This window comes from Lithobates pipiens, unplaced genomic scaffold (assembly GCF_037356315.1).
Source record: "Lithobates pipiens isolate NorthernLeopardFrog02 unplaced genomic scaffold, aLitPip1_a1.2 Scaffold_27, whole genome shotgun sequence".
Taxonomy (NCBI): domain Eukaryota; kingdom Metazoa; phylum Chordata; class Amphibia; order Anura; family Ranidae; genus Lithobates; species Lithobates pipiens.
The window spans coordinates 21,815,497-21,840,384 of NW_027507788.1; the positions used below are offsets into that span (position 1 = coordinate 21,815,497).

The 24,888-nt window shown below is 45.3% G+C and overlaps 1 protein-coding gene across 1 annotated transcript in view; it reads left to right on the plus strand.

Annotated features, from left to right (window-relative positions):
- LOC143933645 (opioid-binding protein/cell adhesion molecule-like) overlaps nucleotides 1-24,888 on the plus strand; it is a 56,533-nt gene that overhangs the window by 14,831 nt on the left and 16,814 nt on the right. The window contains 3 exon segments of the mRNA XM_077456597.1: nucleotides 468-770; nucleotides 11,788-11,901; nucleotides 15,670-15,731. Coding sequence (XP_077312723.1) covers nucleotides 468-770; nucleotides 11,788-11,901; nucleotides 15,670-15,731 — 479 coding nt within the window.

A 24,888-nucleotide genomic window follows, 5' to 3' on the forward strand; every position in this document is an offset into this window, starting at 1 on the left:
GAATTTTTTCCTTGCACTTGGACACTATATGCATTTCTTTGCAGATTTATTTTTCAAATTTTTTGCATATTTGAAGAGACTATTTACATGCACTTATATGCACTGCATTTTTTTTTACTAACATTGATTGCAATATTGTTTTATATGTATATTTGCACATTTATTGATTATTTTTATGCACCTTTGGGTACGATTTTTTTTTTTTATTGTGAAACTGCACCTTTATCCACTGAATTTATCTCAATATTTATATGTTCTTTTAGCATTTTTGCACATTTATTGATTATTGTGTATGCACTTTAGGAATGATATGCTTTCATTGTGATATTGCACTTTGAATATTTGAGTTAGTGCCATATTCTTTATATATTTATGGTATTTGTTACATATATACATCAGTGTATTTTTATTTAGCGTTACTCCATTTTATAAATTTGTAACCTATATATCTTCTTTTCTCTATTAAGACATTCCACAATCAACGGGAGACAATAACAGTTTAGTAACTATAGTGACCGTAGGAGATACTGCTATATTGACAATAAATTTAACATCGTATAGTCTCCCGGCTGTCTTCGCCTGGTACCAACTGAATCCAAATTCCGACCCTGCCTCAATCACTAGCAGGACCACAGTGGAGTCCACCAGTTCTAGCTCCAGTCTGCAGATCTATGATATGGAGGTGGAGGATGCTGGACATTACGAATGCATTGCCGCGAATATTATTGGGAGCCAGAGCTTCCGCTTCACTCTCAATGTGACCGATGAAGGTGGGTTGGAGTAACTTTTCATCAGATGTTAACCAATATCTGCACATTCCTATGTATGTTTACAGCTAGCTAAATGTATAAAAAAAAGTACAGACATTTTTTTATTCTTGCATAATCCAATATATGTTCCAGCAGAGGGAGAATAAGAAAAATGCTTTGTGTGCTATTTCTCCTCTTGTGTACATAAGTAGGTATGTAATCAATGATGCCACGGGAAATTCCCCAGTCTATGGTGACATGCAGAAATACATCACTGGAGTAGACCACATTCACACTGACACTGCCAAGCTTGTGTATATTTATGTAGATGGCATTGCTAAATACATGTACATACACATCGTGATTTTCTAAATAATGCAATTCACGTTGTGGGGTTTATTTACTAAAGTTGCAAAATTAGGCTCACTTCTGCATAGAAACCAATTAGCTTCTAACCGCTGCTTCCTCTATTAAAGAGGAAGTAAATCCTGATGGGTTTACTTCCTCTTTCATTCCCTGCAAAGTTAAAGCATAATGGACTACTATGCATCGCATAGTAGCCCATTATGTGTCACTTACCTGACACAGGAGCCAGCGAAGTCACCGCTGTCCCCTGTAGTCCGGCGCATCCATCTTCTCGGTGGGGTCTCGCAGCTCCGCCGCTGTCATTCGGCGAAGCCGCGATGACGTCACTCCTGCGCATGCGCACGGGAGCCGACGCGCGCGGCATCTCCGTCGTAGACAGCGGTGATTGTATTCGGGCGAATATCTCCTAAACCGGATAGGTTTAGGAGATATTTCTTGGACCTACAGGTAAGCCTTAACCCTTTCCCGCTGAGCGTACGCAAATCTGCATACTCGGCTTCCGGGGGTTATACCGGGATGATGCCCGCACCTGCAGGCATCATCCCGGTACCGTTTGCTTCAGCAGGCGATTGGCTTTCCAGCTAAAAGCCGCTCGGCTGTTATGCCGGAGGAGCGGGAGGGGACGTCCCCCCTCCCGCCGCCTCCCGCCGCTGTTACCGGTGCTCCCGTTCGATCGGGAGCACCGATTCACGTTGCGCTGCCTCCGGCCACTGGGGAGGAACTGTAACGAAGCTGTAATCGGCTTTGTTCCGGTCTCCTCATAGTAAACACGGAAGCGACGTCATGACGTCACTTCCCGTTTACTCGGCTGCCAATGGCGCCGGTTTTAAAAAAAAATACGGTATTCAGAATCACCGTTTTCGGCGATCTGAATACATTGAAGTGTAAAGGAGGGGTGGGGGGTCGTTTTAGACCCCCGATCCCTCCATAAAGAGTACCTGTCACCACCTATTACTGTCACAAGGGATGTTTACATTCCTTGAGACAGCAATAAAAGTGATCAAAAAAAAAACAAAAAACAATTTAGTCATTTTAAAATAAATAAAAAAATAAATAAAAATTTTTTAAAGCGCCCGCCGTCCCCGCGAGCTTGCGAAGCAAAGAAAACGCATACGGAAGTCGCGCCCGCGTATGTAAACGGTGTTCAAATCACACATGTGAGGTATCTCCGCGATCGTCAGAGCGAGAGCAATAATTCTAGCACTAGACCTCCTTTGTAACGCTAACCTGGTAACCGTAAACATTTTTTAAAGTGTCGCCTATTGAGATTTTTAGGTACCGTACTTTGTCGTCAATCCACAAGTGCGTGCGATTATAAAGTGTGACATGTTTGGTATCTATTTACTCAGCGTAACATTATCTTTCACATTATGCAAAAAATTGGGCTAATTTTACTGTTTTTTTTTGTTTTTTTTTATTCATGAAAGTGTCCCTTTTCCCAAAAAGTTGCGTTTAAAACACCGCTGCGCAAATACCGTGTGACATAAAATATTGCAACAATCGCCGTTTTATTCTCTAGAGTCTCTGCTAAAATATATATATAATGTTTGGGGGTTCCAAGTAATTTTCTAGCAAAAAATATGGATTTTAACTTGTAAACACCAAATGCCGAAAATAGGCTAATGCCGCGTACACACGAGCGGACTGTATGGCATACTTAGTTCGTCATACAATCCGACGGACAGTCCGTCGTACTTTCCACTGAACGGACTTGACCACACACGGATGCACAAACAGTCCGTCGAAAGCTTGCGCGATGACGTGTACAGCACGTATGACGGGACTAGAAATAGGAAGTCCAAGACACAGCAAAGCACCCTTCCGCCGTGTAAATCCTTTCTGGGCATGCGCCATTCTTAGTCCGTCGAACTAGCATACTGACGACCGTATTGTCCGCTGAAACCAAAGTACGACGGACAGAATTTCGAAAAAACCGAAATACTTAGTACTCCGGACTGCACGCTGAAAAAGTCCGCTAAAGCCCACACACGAGCGGATTGTCCGCTGAAATGTGTTTAGACGGACTAAGTACGCCATACAGTCCGCCCGTGTGTACGCGGCATTAGTCATGAAAGGGTTAATCTAGGCTTACCTGTAGGTCAAAGTGTGTTGTAAGGGTTTACAACCACTTTAAGCTTTGGCAATAAAACCTGGAAGCTGGTTGGTTTCTATGCAGAAGTGAGCCTGGTTTTGCGCTCTCCAGTTTTAGTAAATAAACCCCAGTATGTTTATATGCATTTAGACGCAGTCCGTTTACTGGCGTTTAGGGCTCGTTCATACCGTGTGCAGTGATCTGAATTTTTCTGTGCTGGATCAAAGTACCGGTAGATCACTACAAGGGCAGATAGAAAACATTTCTATGTGTCTTATTCACACCAAAATGTTGTGTATGTGTGCATGGAATTAAAATGGAACCTGTTTGCATTTTAGCGTAATGCAATGCACATAAATGCATGAAATGCAAACCAACTGAAATTAAAAATATAACAAACAAATTGCTCTTTTTTTCTCAATAAAGTATTTATTACATTTTTTACAAATAGAAAATAGCTTAAAATGTATACCAATTAGAAAAAAGTTACATCAAAATAAAAACATAGTTTGCAGTAACAAGGATCAATGGAAGACATTATCTCAAAATCAGATTGTTGGTAAAGAATGAATGAGTTTAAAAGGAAGTTTTATAAAGAAAAAGGAGTAGAACGGTTAAATGTAATAAACCTTGGGCATAAAGCTGACTGGATTGTTAAAAACAATTTCTAATACAATTATCTTCAAAAAGATAAAAGATCTTAGTGTGTGAATTACGACTGTAACACTCAGAGTAAGTCATGTAAATTAAATTGTCACCAAGGAGCTGTACATACATAGCCTTGAAAAAGTATTCATACCCCTTGCAATGTTCCACATTTTGTCATGTTACAACCAAAAACGTAAATGTATTTTATTAGGATTTTATATAATAAACCAACACAAAGTGGCACATAAATAAGAAGTGTGGGGTACATTTGTATGGCGCCACCCCTGAGTCAATACTTTGTAGAACCACCTTTCACTGCAATTAAAGCTGCAAGTAATTTTGGGGATGTCTCTACCAGCTTTGCACATCTATAGAGTGACATTTTTTCCCATTCTTTTTTGCAAAATAGCTCAAGCTCTGTCAGATTGGATGGAGAGCGTCTGTGAACAGTCATTTTCAAGTCATGCCACAGATTCTCAATTGGATTTAGGTCTGGACTTTGACTGGGCCATTCTAACACAAGAATATGCTTTTATCTTAACCATTCAATTGTAGCTCTGGCTGTATTTTTAGGCTCATTCTCCTGTTGGAAAGTGAACCTCCACCCCAGTCTCAAGTCTTTTGCAGGTTTTAAGATTGCCCTGTATTTGGCTCCACCCATCAAGTCTGTCTAGCTTTCTTGTTTCTGCAAAAAAAAAAAAGCATCCTAATAAGATGCTGCACCACCATGTTTCACAGTGGGGATGGTGTGTTCAGGGTGATTGCAGAATTAGTTTTCTGCCACACATAGCGTTTCGCTTTTAGGACAAAATGTTCAATTTTGGTCTTATCTGACCAGAGCACCTTCTTCCACATGTTTGCTGTGTCCCCCACATGGCTTCCCGCAAACTGCACACAGGAATTCTTATGGCTTTCTTTCAACAATGGCTATCTTCTTGCCACTCTTCCATAAAGGCCGACATTGGGAGCTCATGCTGCATGATGTGTAAAAATCAATGTTTCCCTATAAAAGCCATCTTAATTCGTCTGACACAAGTTGGTCCGACTTTGAAAATGCTCCCTGCCCTACTTTTGTCTGACTTTGATCCTACTTTAGTCCATTGCATATCACTGAAGTCGAATCAAGGTTGGATTGCCATCCTAACTGATGTGACTTTGGCATGTGACTTGTGCTCTGATGATCTTGAAGGGGATTTCCACACCAAATTTAAAAACAAAACAGCATGGGTTCCCCCTTAAAGAGCATACCAGGCCCTTCGGTCTAGTATGGATTTTAAAGGGAACCCCCACACTGAAAAAACGGCATGGGGTCCCTCCAAAATCCCAACCAGACCCTTATCGGAGCACACAGCCCGGCAGATCAGGAAAGAGGGTGGGGACAAATGAGCGCACCCCCCTCCTAAACCGTAGCATGCCCTCAACTTGGGGGGTGGGTGCTTTGGGGGCAGGGGGGCCCTGTACCCCCCCCACACCACAAAGCACCTTATGCCCATGTTGATGAGGACAAGGGCCTCTTCCCAACAACCCTGGCTGTTGATTGCTGGGGTCTGCGGACGGGGAGCTTATTGGAATCTGGAAATCTTAAAATTCATATCTGGAATCTGGAAATCGTAAATCGGAAAATTCATACCAGACACAGTGCCTGGTATTGTTGGGGATCAAAGTCGGATCCCTGTTTATTGATTATCCTCATTATTTATTACTTGGTATTGTAAAGCGAAACTTCACGCTCCTTCCTTCGTTTTTTTCCCCTTCTTACCTTTAGTCCCGGTTCACACATATGCGATGTGGGAACCAGCACGATTCCTGAGCGGGTTCCTGCATCGCATGTGACGCATGTGTCACTGAATTGCAGGTGTCAATAGAAAGTTAGTGACCGTCCCAGAACGGTTTGCAGATCGCAGTGCAAACTGTCAAATGGTACAAGAAATCTTAAAAATCTGGAAATGTGGAAATCGTAAAATTCCTACCAGACACAGTGCCTGGTATTGTTGGGGATCAAAGTCGGATCCCTGTTCATTGAAGTCAGATGCATGTCGGACTTCAAGTCACAGGGCAAAGTCGGATCCAAAGTGGTATGACTGTCGTGTCATACCAGTGTGAACCTAGCCTGAGGGGTTCACAAAATAGCTGTATTTATAGACCCGTTTCACACTGGGGATTTTTTCAGGCGCTTTTGGGCTAAAAATAGAATAAAGCGCCTGAAAAACAACTCCCCTGCAGTCCCAGTGTGAAAGCCAGAATGCTTTCACATGGTCGCAACACAGGCGCATTTAACCCTTTATTCAGCCGCTAGCGGAGGTTAAATGCACCCCGCTAGCGGCTGAATAGTGCCGCTAAAATGAAGTTGAAGCTATGCTAAAACTAGCAGCTTTCACCGCCAACGCCCACCCGCCCCAGCGTGAAAGGGATCATACTGAGATTAAATTACACACAGATAGACTCTATTTACTAAGTAGATAACTTCTGAAGGAAATTGGTTCTACTAGATTTTAGTTAGGGGTATCAGAGTAAAGGGGGTGAATACAAATGCCACACTTTTCAGATATAAAGGAATACTAGTGTTTTAAAAAAAAAACACTTGTGGGTTTAACCAATCTTTTTTTTGTATAATTCACCTTTAAAGGGTGTGTGGCATGAGGTGCCCCTCATTCTCATCTAAAAAAGTTGGGTGGTATGAGAATGTCCTTGAGCCTGGGATGGGTGACATGCATTAAAATGTGGCCAGTGGGTCGTGGATTGCCACTGTGAGCACATGCCTCTGAATATTACACCAACTAAAAGCCCAGGTTGCTCCGCTGTAAGAAAAAAAAAAATACACACAGCAGATGTCACTAGCTACTAACTCACCAACTCTTCTAAATGATTGTGTTCAAAGTTCAGCTTTAATTGGTTTGATATGGAAAAAGCTGTGACAAGCTGCAGAAATGAAGACCAGCTCTTGTAGATCCAAGGTCATTGTACTTTATCAAAAAACAAAAGTTGTGAGGTGCTCTCTTTTAGCTTTTTGCTGGCTCAAAATTTTGGGTTTATTCTCTGTGACAGGGTGAGAATTGTGGTGGTCCTGGAATGCCCTATAGTATTTTCCTTCAAACTGAGTTGAATTGAAAGCGTTTTTTTCCTGTACATGTGTACCCTGGAAAGCTCTGCTGGGCATTGTACTAGGCACATCCGTCTGGCAGAAGTCCCCAGGGTACACTAAAAACATGTCTATGTCCCTACTGCAAGCTGGGGAAAGGAAATTCTTAATGATCTGCTCAGCCTTATTCCTCTACTGACTGAAAATGATTTTAGTGATGTAGCGGCGACACTTTGGACAAGGTGTCCACTAAGTACAAATTTAGTTTTTGCCTCAGAACAGTAAAGGGGTTCTGAGGGTTAATTCTGTAGGTTTAACTTTGGCATCAGTTTGACTGGGCTGTGTTAGCCCTTGTACACACGGTCGGAGATTCCGTCAACCAAATCCGTCGGAGTAACGACGGATTAATTCCGGAAGAGGTCCGGAAGTGATGTTGCATACACACGGTTGGACTAAGTTGTCGGAAAATCCGATTGTACATAACGTGATGACGTTATTTCGTTACGACGGGACTAGTCGCCAATAGCTTTGGTCTAGGAATTTGATCTGAGCATGCGTGGCACTTTGTCCCTGGGAGTAGGCTACACATGATCGGAGTATGTCCGATAGGAGCATTTTGTCGGAAAATTTTACCGGCAAGTTGGAAAACTTGGTCCGTCGGATATTCGGACAGAAACAGTACGATGGAGACCACACACAGTCGGAATATCCGACAAAACAGTCCAATAGGACACATTCCGTCGGAATTTCTGACCATGTGTACAAGGGCTTAGAGTTACGCCTGGTCATGTGTACAGTGAGTGCACATGACAGGCTTAGAACCAGGCCTGGTTGGACGCTTTAGGTATCGGCATTTCCCGGATCCAATCAGTGGGTGTGTCTGGCCCCGCTGAGGAGTCTGGGGAAGGGTACTTAAGATGCTGAAGTCACGTGTTCGAGGTTCGTTTGGAGGCCAGAGCAGTCTGTTCCTGTAGCTGGACCAGGGTAGCCCCAAGAGGGGTCCCGGTCATGGGAGCGTAGGCCACCCCACAACATGGTCAGTTTGGCTAGCCCCATTAGACCTGCATGGTCTGGGGCAGGGATCCATCTGTTCCCGAGTCTCAGAACCGGCTGGTTTGAGGTGCAGTAACTGAGGGAGGATTCAAAGCGTCCGGGTGTGCTCTCAACTTGAAGGGGCACCGCAACTCGTGTAAGTGACCGGGGGAGGACTCTTCGAAGGAGGGCCAACAAGCTGGCATTCCAAGAAGTGCCTGGTTGCTGGGTTGTCAAGGACACTAGTGGATCCACGTTTTCCAGTACTGCCAAGGAGACAGAGAACGTTCCAGGTACTGAGGAAAGGTTCCTGTTCACTTTCAGTTGCAAACTTATTCAAGGTTAGAGACTTTGCAAGTTCTGGATTAAAGTGATGACTGCCATAATCTCTGGCTAGAGATTTGTCCAGCTTTGAAGCGCCCAGCTGCGAGTGGCTACTCTCTGGGCTGCACTAGAGACTTTCTGATTACTAGCAGTTCAAGGTGCCTGAGTTCCTTTACCCTTGCCCTCTGTTCCCATACGAGACTGTGTTTGTTGGATGTTACCCCTGCAAATAAAAACCTTTCTAAAGGACTTTTATGGTGTCAGCATCCAAAGTTGTTGGGTACTAACCCTGGGAACCCCTAGACATGGAAGAAGAAGCCAAGCGGAGGTAATCGGTAAGCCCAAAAGTCAAGGCCGCCCCCTTGAGGGTTATGGCCGCTACATTGATAAATGTATATTAGCACTTTCTCCCATAGGAGCCGCTAGAAATTTGCCCAGGTTCTTCCCCCAGTGGTCTGCCCCACAGCAAGGCACACAATCTCAGCCACATTTTTTCTCAATAACCAGTCTAAAGATGTTTTTATTTTGGAGAACTTGGATAGGGTTGAGGAAATTGTGTGGGATACTCCAAAACAGAACATACAACTTAACCACTTCCCACCCGGCCAATGCACATATACGGCCGGGTGGGAGCCGTCTACTTCTGATAGGACGTTCAGGAACATCCTTCAGAAGGAGCGGGATCGTGCGCGCGCATGCCCGCGCAGCTGCGCGATCCCGATGTGCTCGTGTCACGCGGACACGGCGCATCTCAGATCGGCAGGAGGGCTCTGTGATTGGCCCTCCTGATCACATGACGGCCGCGTCCAATCACGGCCGTCATGTGATGTAAGCAAACAGCCGGTTGCTAGGCAATCGGCTCCTCCTCTCCTCACACAGAAGTCATCGCTGAGGAGAGGAGAGCAAATCGCTGCAGCCGGCTGGTGATCAGTGAGTATGAGCTGTTTTTTTACAGCTTTTTACTCACTGATCATCAGTGTAGTGTAAACACACAACACACCACACAGTATAAACACAGTCCCCACATATGTCCCCAAAACACACATGTCCCCAAAACATACATGTCCCCAAATAATAAAAACACATGTCCCTAATAATAAAAACATGTCCCCCACCTATGTCCCACTAAAATCACTTGTCCCAATGATTATGTGCACACATATGTACGTGATCACCTGCACACATATGTACATGATCATTTGCGTACATATGTCCGGGATCACACAAACCAATTATTATACACTTAACGGAATTTTTTTTACCAAAAACATGTAGCAGAATACATTTTGGCTTAAATTTATGACAAAATTTGATTTTATTGGATTTCTTTTAAATTAGAAAAAAGAAAATATTATTTTTTTTCCAAATTTCCGCTTTTTTTGCGCTTATATCGCAAAAAATTAAAAACGGAGTCGTGAATAAATACCACCAAAATAAAGCTCTATTTGTGCGAACAAAATGATAAAAATAGTATTTGGGTACAGTGTAGTATGACCGCGCAATTGTCATTGAAAGCGCTAGAGCGATGAAAGCTGAAAATTGGGCTGGGAAGGAAGGGGGCGAAAGTGCCCTGTATTGTAGTGGATAAGGATAATTAACTCCTTTCTGAAAAGCTGAAGCAGAATATAGCAAACTGTAGACTTGGCTTTGTAGTGGAAAAATCTAAATGCAAATTCCTTACTTTAGAGCCACAAGAGCAGAGTCCCTTCACAAGGAATGACTGAGCTCTTTGGGACACCAGTCGATGTCTCTTTTAACAAACACACAGCTGACTCTCCAGCACAGGGTTGGCAGCAGCCCAAAAGTCTCTAAGATCTCTCACAGCAGTCTGTATTCCAGGGACAGTTGGTTGCCTCCTTCCAACTTCCAAGCGACACCTTTTCTCTAGTGAGACCAGACTAGATGACTGCCCCTCAGTCAGCTCTCTGTAGCTTCAGCATCCAGGCCCTCAATTTGCTCACCTGAGGTATCACAAACAGAAAGCGCCTGGCAGCGTTGCCCTGGAGGGCAGTAACCCTCCATGCTGGGGACTGAGCCTCTGCAGAAAAACAAAAAAATAGAAGCTCAGGGGCTAGGGTCGCCACCTTTTCTTCAAGTCAAACCCAAACACTTTAGCGGCGCACAGCAATATTTTTTTCTAGTAGAAATTATACACATATTTTGCAATTAAATAACATTTCTAATAAAATGAATCACAAGCGTCCCCCTTTACATCAGAGTCCACAGAGTTCCTCTTTTACATCTGAACTCACGGAGCTCCTTTACACTGTAGTGGGCGGGGGGGGGACTCTGTAAGGGAGAACTCTGGGGACTCTGCAGAATCTGATGTAAGGGAGAACTCTGGAGATTCTGACATAAGGGATGCTCTGGGAACCCTGATCTCAGGGTGAACATTGAGAACTCTAATGAATGAATGAATGAATGAATGAAATACTTGTATAAAGCACAATGCGAACTGAATCGCCTCTAGGCGCTAATGTACGGAGGACTCTGATGTAAGGGGAACACTGTTGCCTTTGGTGTAAAGGGGAACTTTGATGTAAGGGGTGCTCTGAGAACCCTGATTTACCTTAGAGTACTCACTCAGAGGCAGGAGAGAGAAGAGGGAGACTTCAGTCAAAAGCAGGGATGGATGGTGAGCTCACTCACCCCTTGGCAGTCAGCACCTCTCATCCAGATGTAGCTGACACTGCTGGACTTCAAATTTCTGGCCCCCACTTTCCTTTTCTGAGACACAGCACCAGGGATTGAAGTGTGGGCGGACACAGAGGGGTAGGGGCGGGAGGAAGAGGAGTAGTTCAAGCCCTCTCTCCTCTCCCGTCTGTGTGGAGGGGCGGGGTAATTGTTAGTGTTGGGCTTTGGGCAGTGTGAAAGAGAGTGTAACAGACTCTCTCGGCCTAAACATCTGCAGCCAACAACCCTGCTGGGAATCCATAGTATGGTCTGAATAATGTGTCCGGGTTGCGGGTGGTCTGAAACCCGAACGCATGACTCCAAACCCAAACTGTCCGGGTGAATCCCGGACAGGTGGCAACCCTATCAGGGGCTCAGAGTATTTATACAGGCTTCCAGAATCCCTTGGACCCGGTGATTGGCCAGGGCTGCATAAATATTCATACTGCCATCTGTATATCTCCAAGCCTATGATCCAGAGAACTGTACAGTGCTTTGGAAAGCAGAGTGAGCATTCAGAGTGGCAGTAGCTGAGAACACCGAGCAGACCTAATTAATCAGCTGCACTGCTGTGAACAGCTAGATCTGTATGACACAACGAGCCACACTGGTTACAGTGAGGCAAGCTAAATTTACCTAACCAAAAACACACACAGCTCCACTGAACACAGTGAGTCTGCACTAAATCTATCTAATCCTAGCACCTATCTAGGGGGGTGCTACATATACTGAAGTTTAGTTTAGGAATTCTGCATGGCCCGGGAGGTTATCACTTATGTACTATAAACTTTTACTGCCTAATGATTGTGTTCTTGGTTTCTTAGGTCTCGATGTGGTAAATAAATCTTCCAGGAATTTATTTTTATTTCTGGCTGAAATAGTCATCTTTGCAATCTTTTTCGGAGTCATTGTGGTCTATGTTGTAAAGAGATCGAAAGGTATTTTATTCCACTATACAATGTGTTCTATATAGTCATATTCCATTTCTTTGTTCTTCCAGTTCCCATCTTTGTCTCTCCTCTGTTCAGTGATTTAATGAACATATTGCTAAAATTATCCTCATTATTTATTAATTGGTATTGTAAAGTGAAACTTCACGTAACTTCCTTTGTTTTTTTTTTCCCCTTCTTACCTTTAGTCCCGGTTCACACATATGCGATCATGTGGATAATGACAGAACTCTGGACGGCCGCACTCCAATGCTAAAACGATGCCTTATTCAAATAATATTCAGGACACAGCAAATGACATCACAGCGAAAGATGCTAATAACTGACGCGTTTCACACTAAGGCTATTAGAAAGCACTAGCCTTAGTGCGAAACACGTCAGTTATTAGCATCTTTCGCTGTTATGTCATTTGCTGTGTGTCATGGTTATGCAATAGAGTTTGTCTGCTTACTTGTTTCCATGTGTTCATCTCTAGAGACCAGCCGACCCTCACCTGACTGCTTTTGTAATCCATCCTCTGGCACGACTCCACCCTAGCTCCTATCAGAGAACTCTATATTAACCTGTGCACTGCAGGCCAACCCTGCTGATCAACCATTGTGTATTCCTTTATGTGTTTAGCTTCCTGTTACCTGCCGTGTGCTCTTCTGTTGTTCCGTTACCGACTTTGGCGTGTCCTTGACTATCCCTGTTTGCCTGTGATCCTGACCTATTGACGTGTCCCTGACTATTCCTGTCTGCTGGTGGCCCCGACCTTGGCTTTATCCCTCACTATCCCTATCCTCCTGTTGCCTACTGTGGGTGTGAGCTGGGGGACCCTGGGGGTCGCGACCCGGAGCCAGTTGCAGCCAAGTCCATCCTCACCACTAGAGGCTCTGGTGAACACCTGCTGGCTCTTAGACTCCGCGCCCCAGGGAATCTTACGCTCTAACCTCGGTGGGATCTGTCTCCCATCCGCAGTAGTCAGCCGTAGGTTCCACAACCTTGCGGTGCACTTCTGATCCCTACGGTGTGCATCTGTCACCTCACCTCAAGGTGACCTGACACCGTGTCCTGAATATTATTTGAATAAAGCATAGTTTTAGCATTGGAGTGCGGCCGTCCAGAGTTATGTCATTATCCACATTATCTGCATGCTGTGGCTCGCACCCGGATCCCTTCACCTGGAGCAATTATCTCTGAGTTCCCAAGACCCGCCTTTGAGCGGCGGTGTATATCTCTCACACATATGCGATGCGGGAACCAGTGCGATTCCTGAGCGGGTTCCTGCATCGCATGTGACTCACAGGCAGTTCACACTGAACCGCTGCAGGTGTCAATAGAAAGTTAATGACCGCCCCAGAACGGTGTACAGATCGCAGTGTGAACTGTCAAATCGTACAAGAATTGGATCGCATGGGGGTTCTGATTCCAGTGTGGACCAAAAAAAGGGTCCTGCACCATTTTGGTGTGAATGCAATGTGATTTCAGAAATTGAATTTGAATGGTTGAATTTGCATTGCACAGACATCGCAGGTGATCTGCACAGCAATGCAGTATGAATCATATGCGATGTCTGTGTTCACACCAGTGTGAACCCAGCCTTACCCCTAGTTGTCCTTAAAAATCATACTCACATGCCCAGTGAGTCCAGTGCTGTCTAGCGTAGCCTGTTGCTCCACTGTTGCATGTTGAATCCCATGCCACCATCTTCTGTACTGATGTCATCATGGGGCTAGGTATCCTGCACCTGACCCCCTGTTCCCACCAGGGCCGTCTTTAATATTGATTGGACCCTGGACAAAATTTTTCTCGGGGTCCCCCCCATGCAATTTCAATCTCCAGACATACATTAAACTGATTTTAAGTCTAACTGCTAATTATTGTATCAGATCAAGCAGTGATTGTGATTGGTTGCCAGCGGTTACAGCATATCATTACTGTTTACTGACTGGTTGCTAGAGGTTATAGCACACATTACGGCTCACTAATTAGTTGCTAGAGGTTACAGCAAATGATTTCTGCTTGTTAATTGGTTGCTAGAGATTACTGTACAGTAATACTGCTCACTGGTTGGTTGCTAGAGGTTACAGCACATCATCTCCTCACTGCAGGGGGGCATGATATACATATGAATGCCGCCTTTATTTACATATCAACGCCGCTGGCCTCAGCTATTTACTTATGAATGACGGTTATTTACATGTAAACACAGGGTCTGCAGGTAAGTCATCTGTACACAACAAGAGGGTAGAGCTGGGCAGCATTAGTACCAGCACTTCACACTGAGATATCGGGACACAGCACAGGACTAAAAATTCCAGGGACAAGGGAATTTAAACTGGGGTAGTTGGCAAGTATGAGGCAGCTGCTTTGGGCCCCACAACAATGACAGGGCCCAGTGCAGCTACCCCTTTTGCCCTGCCTTAAAGACGGCCCTGGTTCCCACGCCACCCTCTACACAGAGACTGCACTCAAGCCTCTTGGAATGCATGATGTAAGTATCCTAGGAGGCTTCTGGAATGCAGGTGGTGCATCATTCTTGTCTGGACAAGAAAAGTCAAAGGTGTAAGGTTGGGACCCACAAAACAGGTATTTTTGGGGGGAAAGTTAAATGCCTGATTGTTTTACAGGAGGGGGAGAAGAAAAAATATTTAAAGTTCATAAACAGGATAAAGGTCTGCTATAAAGAGTCAAAAACATCATGTGGAAAAAAATACATTTTATAGTCACCTATTTAATGTAAACAAGCATCTCCCCGTTCTGCCTAGTGACACTGTCACCGATCAGCTCTCCATGTAATCGGGAGCGCTGGTCAGCGACGTTTCACACACAGCCCCTCCCCCCCCACAGTAAGCCCTTGTGCACACGGTCGGAGATTCCGACAACCAAATCCGTCGGATTTTGTCCGTCAGATTTTGTCCGACGGATCTTGTCTGAAACTGTTGCATACACACGGTCTGACAAAGTTGTCGGAAAAACCGATCTTTCAGAACCTGATGACGTAATTTCGTTACGATGGGACTACGTTCAGGCTAGTAGCCAATAGCTTTGATGTAGGAATTTGATCTGAGCATGCGTGGCACTTTGTCCGATGGGAATTCTCTACACATGATCGGAGTATGTCCGATCGGAGCATTTTGTCAGAAAATATTTCCGGCAAGTTGGAAAATTTGGTCCGACAGATATTCCGACGGAAACAGTCCGATGCAGACCACAGACAGTCGGAATATCCGACAAAACGCTCCGATCGGACACATTCCGACGGAATCTCCGACCGTGTGTACAAGGGCTTAGAATCACTCCGTAGGATTGATCCGTTAACACTGATCGCTGTATTAATGCCAATGGTCCCAAAAATGTGTCAAAATTGTCCGATGTGTCCGCCATAATGTCGCAGTCACTATAAAAATCTCTGATCGCCGCCATTACTAGTAAAAAAAAAAATTATCAATAAAAATGCCATAAATCTATCCCCTATTTTGTAGATGCTATAACTTTCGCAAACCAATTAATAAACGCTTATTGCGATTTTTTTTTTACCAAAAATATGTAGAAGAATACGTATCGGCATGAACTGAGGGAAAAAAATGTTTTTTTAAATATTTTTTGGGGATATTTATTATAGCAAAAATTTAAAAATAATGGTTCGGAAGGGGGTAAATTCTTCCTGGGCTGAAGCGGTTAAGAGAGCACTGTGGACTCTACGTCATTTTAGTAGAAGTGTTTGTATTGATTTTAGCTAATCTCATCACAATGGCTTCTTTGCTTTTATAGGTAGTCCTGGAGAATATGATGATAACCTTTCAACCATCTGTGAAAAAGTCATACAGACAGAGGTAGGAGTAAGAATTTTCGATTTTTTTTTAATGTAGAACAATTTGGACAGATGTATGAAGCTGCTTTTCCTTCATCAGGAGCTAGGCACACAAGTTTCTATAATTGCCCCATTATTGTATCGAAGCTGGGCAGTCTGCATGTAGGCAGGTACAGTCTGTATTCTCCACTGCTGCGGTCGCTCGACCTCAACGGAAATGCAGATGGGGAAGGAAGTTCAGGGGAACTTGGCTCCCCTATGATTCCCTTGGTAACAGGGGGGCCACTATCCGATTGGATGCTAACGGCCCATGTGACTTTGGCGGCCATTTTGAATAAGAGAGAGTTTATTTAAGCCCTTATACACACGGCCGGAGATTCTGACAACCAAATCCGTCGGCGTAATTCCGACGGATTCATTCCGGAAGAGGTCCGGAAGTGATGTTGCATACACACGGTTGGACTAAGTTGTCGGAAAATCTGATTGTACATAACGTGATGACGTTATTTCGTTACGACGGGACTACGTTCAGGCTAGTAGCCAATAGCTTTGGTCTAGGAATTTGATCTGAGCATGCGTGGCAGTTTGTCCGTCGGAGTAGGCTACACATGATCGGAGTATGTCCGATCGGAGCATTTTGTCGGAAAATTTTACCGGCAAGTTGGAAAAGTTGGTCCGTCGGATATTTTCCGCCGGAAACAGTCCGATGGAGACCACACACAGTCGGAATATCCGACAAAACGGTCCGATAGGACACATTCCGTGGAAATCTCCGACCGTGTGTACCAGGGCTAAGACTCCAGGTCCCAGGATTAGTGCGCATTATGCAAGTGGCTAGCATAGGGAAAGGTTCCGGAGGAGTGGTGACAGTGCAGGGACTAATGCTGCGTACACATGATCAAACAATCGGGTGGAAAAGTCCGGCAAACTCAAGTCCGCCAGACCATCCCCCCGTGTGTAGCCTCCGGCAGACTTTTTTGACCCGAAAGTACGGCGGACTTAGAAAGTAGTTTTGCACTCCAATCTTCCAGCCGGACTTGCATTTCGGCGGACAATCCGGCCGTGTGTATGCCGTACTTTTGAAATGAACGGACTTTTCCCGCCCGGAGAAAAGTCCGCTCATTTCGAGCGGGTCTCCAGGTAGGCTGGGCCCGCGAAGGAGACGTCGCTGGCCCCGCCACCTGGTATGGACTTAAAGGGGAACCCCAACGCCAAAAAAAATCGGGTCCACATCAGACCCTTGTCCGAGCACGCTACCCGGCCGGCCAGGAAAGGGGGGGGACGAGCGAGCGCCCCCCCCCCCTGAGCCGTACCAGGCTGCGTGCCCTCAACATGGGGGGTGCCTTGGGGAAGGGGGGGCCGCGCGGCCCCCCCACCCCAAAGCACCTTGTCCCCATGTTGATCGCTTGTCCTCCCCCCCCCTTTCCTGGCCGGCCGGGTAGCGTGCTCGGACAAGGGTCTGATGTGGACCTGGGGGGGGACCCCCACGCCGATTTTTTTCAGCGTTGGGGTTCCCCTTTAAGTTCATACCAGGTGGCGGGGCCAGCGACGTCTCCTTCGTGGGCCCCGCCTACCTGGAGATGCGCTCTAAATGAGCGGACTTTCCTCCGCGTGTGTGGGCGAGTCCGTTCATTTAAAAAGTAGGGCGGATAGTACGGCGGACTTAGTACGCCATATTAGTCCGCTGAAAAAGTGGCGTGTGTGGGCAAGTAGCCCGTTCGGAAAGTCCGACGGACAGTCTGGCGGGAAGTCCACCAGACTAAGTCCGTCGGATAGTCGGCTACGTGTGTACGCGGCATAAGTCTACCTCTTCCAGGGGCCTCCCCTTTTGGGTGTGGACTGGCCAGGCCACATTCTACTCTTGTGGCAGACGCTTTTTGGCATTTTTCATTCAGCAAACAACTGTTCCATTGTAAGTGGCGTCAGGAATGCTTCCCCACTGGGCCTGTTTGTACTTGTTGAATTTTTCTACAATATACTTTTATTAGACGTTTGGGAGTCTGGGCCCCACCCTAGACTCACCAAGGAAAGGAAGGCAGACGGACTATATCGGTACAGTGTGAAGAAATACACATGAAATATACAAACAAATATGAAAATTTACAAAATGTATTGATACAGAGTACAAAAACAACAATAATTGCTAAAAGAACACACAGATGGCATGGTATTTCAACTAGTTTCACGTGTTTTCCGCTTCAAATTTCATATAAGGGTGTTACAAAATCATACAATGGGGAAAAAGATAAAGGAGGTATTCTAAGTATATAGGGCTGCTTACCCAAACTTCAGTGTATGCAAGGCATATGACAAACCTGGCAGAGCCTTCCACAGCGATTGGGAAGTATATGTATAAAAATCACCAGGAAGCTAGCGTCTAAATAAAATGGTATAAAATATATTATCAGACAATTGCCCAGTATCGTTGAAAAAGTGCCAGTGCAATGAAGGACATACATCACAGTGAAGAACATAATGATAGACAGTAGAATGTGATTGGGAGTCTTGGGGAGTCTAGGGTGGGGTCCAGACTCCCAAAATTCTATTCTAAGTAAATTCGGATGATGGTACATGTTATATAATTTCTATATATTTAACAGTTTTTTGCGAGGCCACTCATTCTCAATATACTGTTATTGGCAAACTTGGACCCTGTGTGTTCACTGCGCGCCACACAATGCTCCACGTAGCCTAGATGCATTCCAGGCATTCTTCCCTGGGTGTATACTGCCTTAAAGGGATTTTTTAAATAACAAACATGTTATACTTACCTCCTCTGTGCAGCTCGTTTTGCACAGAGTGGCCCCAAACCTGCTCTTCTGGGGTCGCTTGGCGGCTGTCTCGGCTTCCTCCCGCAGGTACTTCTCACATTCATGCGAGCTCCCTCACATGGTGAGAAGCATCTGCGGGTGCGCTCCCGTGATATAGCCGCTCGCTGTACCACATGCCCCCCCCCCCCTCCCCCCCGGCGTGCCGTGTCATTTGGATGTGATTGACAGCAGTGCAAGCCAATGGCTGCGCTGCTTTCAATCCATCCACTCCAGCCAATCAGCGGCCATGCTGAGCGGCGAAGAGGACGTCGAGGGCGAGTGCGGGATTTTTGGAGGGGTCAGGTAAGTAAAACGGGGGAACCGGGGGCGCCGGCAGTGTGAGATGTTTTTTCACCTTAGTGCATAGAATGCATTAAAGTGAAAAAACATTTACCTTTACAACCCCTTTAAATGTTAGTACTGCTCAGTGCAACATCCGGCCCTGTCCGGCTGCAACAACTGTCAGCCTCTCATAGAATTTTACAGGTTGCCAGCAGTGGAGGTGGACAGTACACCTGTGTCTTCTGCCTGCAACTAAATAGCCTCAGTGCATGAGATTCTGGCAAACATCCAGTATGCATGTGGCCTAAAATGTTCTTAGTAAAGTAGCTCAGTTATAGAATTGAGTACACAGGATTTAGAATCAGAAAGTCGAAATCAATATTGCTTGGTATTGCTCCTACCAGGAGCATGACTGAGTGTGTTAAGCTGGGTTTACACATACCTAAAGTCAGCCAGTTCAGCAGGGACAAGACGACTTTTGGTACAGTACTTGCGTATTCCTCCCTTTTCAACAGAAGCCAGTCAATAGACCAGCTTCTGTCAAATTGTCTTGCTGGAAAACCAGCCTTTGATAAGCGATTTCAGCCAATGACTGCAGCACTGTTCTGTGTATTCTGAAGAATGGGAGGATGGGAGGGGGAATCCCCGCTGTCAGAATACAATAGAACAGTAGAAGAGATCCCTGCATCCACTTCACTTGTGTGGATGCAGGGATCTGTGAGGCAGCACGCATACCCAAGCGGTAGTAAAAACACCCACATCAACTATATTCAGAATATTCTGAAAGGCAAATTAATTATGAATCGAATGACCACTTCCTATATATATATAAAAATGTTAGCTTACTGCATATTTTCGTAATCATCCAAAGATTATTTCAGCATATTCACTGGCGCCTTCTTCACTGTGGTCTTCCATGTCTGAATCGCTCTGAATTTCTGCCCACAGAACGTCTTTGTCTCTATAATCCCACGCACGCGCACTAGTAAAGATATTCAAGCCTCTTCTTCTATGGAAACAAATAGAAACTAATAACAGGGTGCTTCAGAAAGGAGTGACCATACCTCCTGGAGCACGCTGCGCAGGATTTCTGATGAAGCATCGCGGGATGTTGGGGGTGACGTCTAATACAGGAAATGACACAGCCCCGCCCTCAGTTATATAAGACCTGTCAGAAGAAGAGAAGCGTCACACAGCGGGAGCCTCCCATTGCACAGAGCGACCCGAGAACGAAGAAGAGACGCCATGGAGGAAGATGCCGGACGAGAACACCAGAGCAAGAAGAAGCGGATCGGAGGAAGAAGTGGATCGGAGGAAGAAGTGGATCGGAGGAAGAAGAAGATGGAGGAAGAAACCGAAGGATGAAGAAAGGAAGAAGGAAGAAGACCAGAAGAAAGAAGATGAAAGAAGACTTTAATAAAGGAATTGTCAAAAATGGTCTCTTGTCATTTTTTAAATTTTTGTCCCTTTTTTGGTGAAATGGTACCCCCTTACCATTTCACACGGGGGTCCGGGATCTTGGGGTCCCCTTGTTAAAGGGGGCTTCTAGATTACAGACCCCCACAACCACCGGCCAGGGTTGTGGGGATGAGGCCCCTGTCCTCATCAACATGGGGACAAGGAGCTTTGGGGGGGACCCCAAAGCATGCTCCCAATGCTGAGGGCATGTGGCCTGGTACAGTTCAGGAGGGGGTGCTCTCTCTTGCCTACTCTTTTTCTGTGGCCTGCCAAGTTGTGTGCTCGGATAAGGGTCCGACGGAGACTCTTTACCACGTGATCTGTCAGACGCGAGTAGAACCGACGTTGAGGTTCCCCAAAAAATCCATACCAAACCCTTATCCGAACACACAGCCCAACAGGTCTGGAAAGGGGGTGGGGACAAGCGAGCACCCCCCTCCTGAACCATACCAGGCTGCATGCCCTCAACATGGGGGGGGGAGCTTTGAGGCAGGGGGGGGCCTGCACCCCCCACCCCAAAGCACCTTGTCCCCATGTTGATGAAGACAAGGGCCTCTTCCTGACAACCCTGGCCGTTGGTTGGCAGGCCCCCCACCACTGCCCCAAAGCACCCACCCACTCATGTTGAGAGCACGTGGCCTGGTACGGTTCAGAAGGGGGGGCACTCGCTCGTCCCCACCCCCTTTCCTGACCTGTCGGACTGTGTGCTCTGATAGGGGTCTGGTATGGATTTTGGGAGGGGAGGCTCTGTTTCCGATTTGGGAGGGAATTGCTGCGGCAAGGCTCTGTTCCAGACTCATCCTCCTAAGACTATACCTCCCAACTTTCTGAGATGGGAATGAGGGACACCTATCAGCAAAAGTATACAGGCATAGGACACGCCCCTGGTCACACCCCCTTAAAGGAGAATTGTATAAAAAAACAACAACACTACTATTTCTTTATATTGGCTTTTGGAACTTGCAAATGCAGCAATTTAAGATCAGATAAAAGGTTTAGTGCTGGAAAACACTTTTTGATAGACAAAAAATGCGTTTTATATACAACTGTATAGATCAGACCAAAATGAGGGACAAATGAGGAGAAATGAAGGACAGAGCGACATTGCTTCAAATCAGGGACAGTCCCTCGAAATCCAGGACAGTATGAATAAATGGTTGTGGAATGAATCATTTGAGTTTCCATTATTTCTTATGGGAAAAATTAATGAGTGCTTTGGATTACAAGCATGTTTCTGGAACACATTATACTCGCAATCTAAGGTTTTACTTTATATAAAACCATAGACAACAAATTCATGTTACCAAGTGAGCCCATGTTCTTTCAGCTGTTGGTGCAACATACGCACATGTAATGTACAGTAATGATGGTCATCTTCAGCTAACATCCGATGTGCACACCACTTAGTTTAACCAGTTCCCAACCAGAGCACGACGATGTACGCCGGCAGAATGGCACGGGCAGGCAAACTGGTGTACAGATACGTCCATTTGTAATTGGCACCCTGCCATCGCGCGAGCGTGTCGGTCGGGACCCCCGTGAGTCCGGTCACGGGTCAAGTGGACTCGATCACAGCGGGGATACCCGCGATCGTCTCACTGGGAGATGCCGATGTAAACAACATCTCCCCGTTCTGCCTAGCAACAATAGTTTCAAAGTTAGTAAGGTTGAATAAAGACACCAGTCTATCCAGTTCAACCTGAGTAAGTGTCTACAATTGTCCCTATCCAGTCCCTACCCTCAAGGAGCCCACTATCCTAGGTCCCAATTCATATACTAGGGCCAATTTTGGACAGAAGCCAATTAACCTACCTGCATGTCTTTGGATTGTGGGAGGAAACCGGAGTACCTGGAGGAAACCCACGCAGGCACAGGGAGAACATGCAAACTCCAGGCAGGTAGTGTCGTGGTAGGGATTTGAACCAGCGACCCTTCTTACTGCTAGGTGAGAGTGCTACCCGGTACACCACTGTGCTACCCAGTAGTGACACTGATCTCTGCTCCCTGTGATTGGAGCAGAGACCAGTGTTCACTAACACACAGCCCAGCCCCCCACAGTTAGTAACACGCCCCTAGGACACACTTAACCCCTACACTGGCACCTCCCTGGTTAACCCCTTTACTGCCAGTGTCATTTACACAGTAATCACTGCATTTATATAGCACTGATTGCTGCATAAATGACAATGGTCCCAAAAATGTGTCAAAAATGTCCAATGTGTCCGCCATAATGTCACAGTCACAATAAAAATTGTTGATCGCCGCCATTACTAGTAAAAAAAAATATTAATAAAAATGCCATAAAACTATCCCCTTTTTTGTAAATGCTATAAATTTTGCACAAACCAATCAATAATCGCTTATTGCGATTTTTTTACCAAAAATATATAGAAGAATACGTATCGGCCTAAACTTAGGAAAAAAAATGTTTTTTTAATATATTTTTGGGGGATATTTATTATAGCAAAAAGTAAAAAAATAATGCATTTTTTTCAAAATTGACGCTCTATTGTTGTTTATAGCGCAAAAATTAAATACCGCAGGGGTGATCAAATACCACCAAAAGAAAGCTCTATTTGTGGGGAAAAAAAGGACACCAATTTTGTTTGGGAGCCACGTCGCACGACCGCGCAATTGTCAGTTAAAGCGACGCAGTGCCGAATCACGAAAAGTGGTCTGGTCTTAAGCCAACAAAATGGTCCGGTCTGAAAGTGGTTAATGCTATCCCACTAGAGCACACACACGGAAAAAAATCCCGAAACCTGTGAGGGGGGTCCCCGAGATTTTGACTGCCTAGGGTCCTCCACAAAATTGCTCAGAGGTAAGGTCAGCGTTTCAGAGCTGTACTCTACTTGTTGTACTTTACTGCAGAACGACTAGAGCCTAGCGTGTTCTATTTGTATGCAAATCCGGACATTTGCATATTACAATCAGCCGCCTTCCTGTTACACAAATGAAGGTGAACATGTGACTTTCACTTCTTACTTCTCATTGTCCTCTGTTTCATCTCTAAATGGATGTTCTTATCAATGAGAACTCCAATAATATGCAGCTTTGTGACCTCTTAAACTCTTCAAAACACTGCCCTAATGGAAAATTCCAGGCAGGATTTAAATGTGTAATGCGGAATATTATCTCATACAACTTCAAAGTGAAATCAATAGCTACGTACACAAAATTCAAGGTTATATGAACTTTGTTAAAAGGATGGCTCCTACAAAAAATATTGTATTTCAATAACTGTACGCAATAAATACATGTAATGATCGTAAAATAAATCAATAAATTCCTCTATTTGACATGCCCTTTTTTTTTTACATATTCTTACTAGCTGCCTGGCAAAAGTAAGAGTTATATGGGATAGGACAAACTATTATACTGCCGGGGGTGCTTACAACATAAATGTATTATTCAATTGGTTTTAAGCCCCCACCCCGGGCAAAAACTATTTTGTTCAGCCTTCTCCTTCCCACCCTAATCTAACTCATCAATGTAGTGCCCCCCCTTCCCCTTTACTTGGTGAAGGCAGATATACCATCCTAGGTCTCACAGCTTCTGGTTTAGGTTCAGGGGACTGCTGATCCAGTGCTGCAATGGCACCCTGAAACCACCATTTCATTGACACCCCCTGTGAAGACGTCATCCTCTTCTATCTCCTGAGAGAACCCCACCAGTGGCCATCCAATGGGAAGTGTCCATGTGACACACCTGAAGGACTCCTAATGGGATTGTTTAGAGGGGGTAGGAGGGGGGTTGGCCAGGGTTTAAAAGTATCCCAGAGTGAAAATTATTTATTTCTTTTTTATTAAAGCCCAAATAAACTTTCAGTTTAAATTATCGTATTTATCGACGTATAACACGCACTTTTTCCCCTTAAAATCAGGGGAAAATCGCAGGTGCGTGTTATACGCCGATCCTCCACGATTTCTGAGTGATTTTCTGGGCTCCGGGCGGCTTTCAGCAGCCTTCGGCCCTTCTCGCGGCTTTCGGCCACCTTTGGCCACTCTTCAACAGGGAAAGTTGGCACATGTGCCATTGCTGGCACATGTCCTCAATTTGGTGGTGCAGCATTTCTTAAACAGGTACCCAAGGTTGGAAGATCTGCTAAAGTAGGCCAGAAGAGTCTAAGTTAACTGAAATTCAGCGGGAATTCCACCTGCCATAAACCGCCTGATTTGTAACATGCCTACCAAGTGAAACTCAACTTTGGCAATGCTGAAGCAGCTGCACATGCAGAAGAGGGCCGTCAACGAGTACTTGTGTGAGTATTGCACAACAACAGGCTCAGGGGTTTTAAGGAGTCTTGGAAAGGTCTCCCTTTTGTCCTGAACGGCTTTGGAATTTGTAGTTGATGTGTGCTATAACCTGTAGTGTATTTAGGTTTTGTGTTGCCCTAGGCCTGACTAAACTCATGCACCCCCTAAATTAAAAGTGTTGCCTATAGTTCTTCTTTAAACACAAATTTCTGATAATTTTATGGAGAGGACTAAGAAGATAGAACCAGAAAACATACAGCACAGTGAGGAAGGGTTGTGGTCCAAGATGAGACGACAGTCAAAATTAGAAGCGGCGCACCCCCCCCCCCCCCCCCCCCTCAAAGTTCAAGAATTCCAGCCATCCGTATACCAG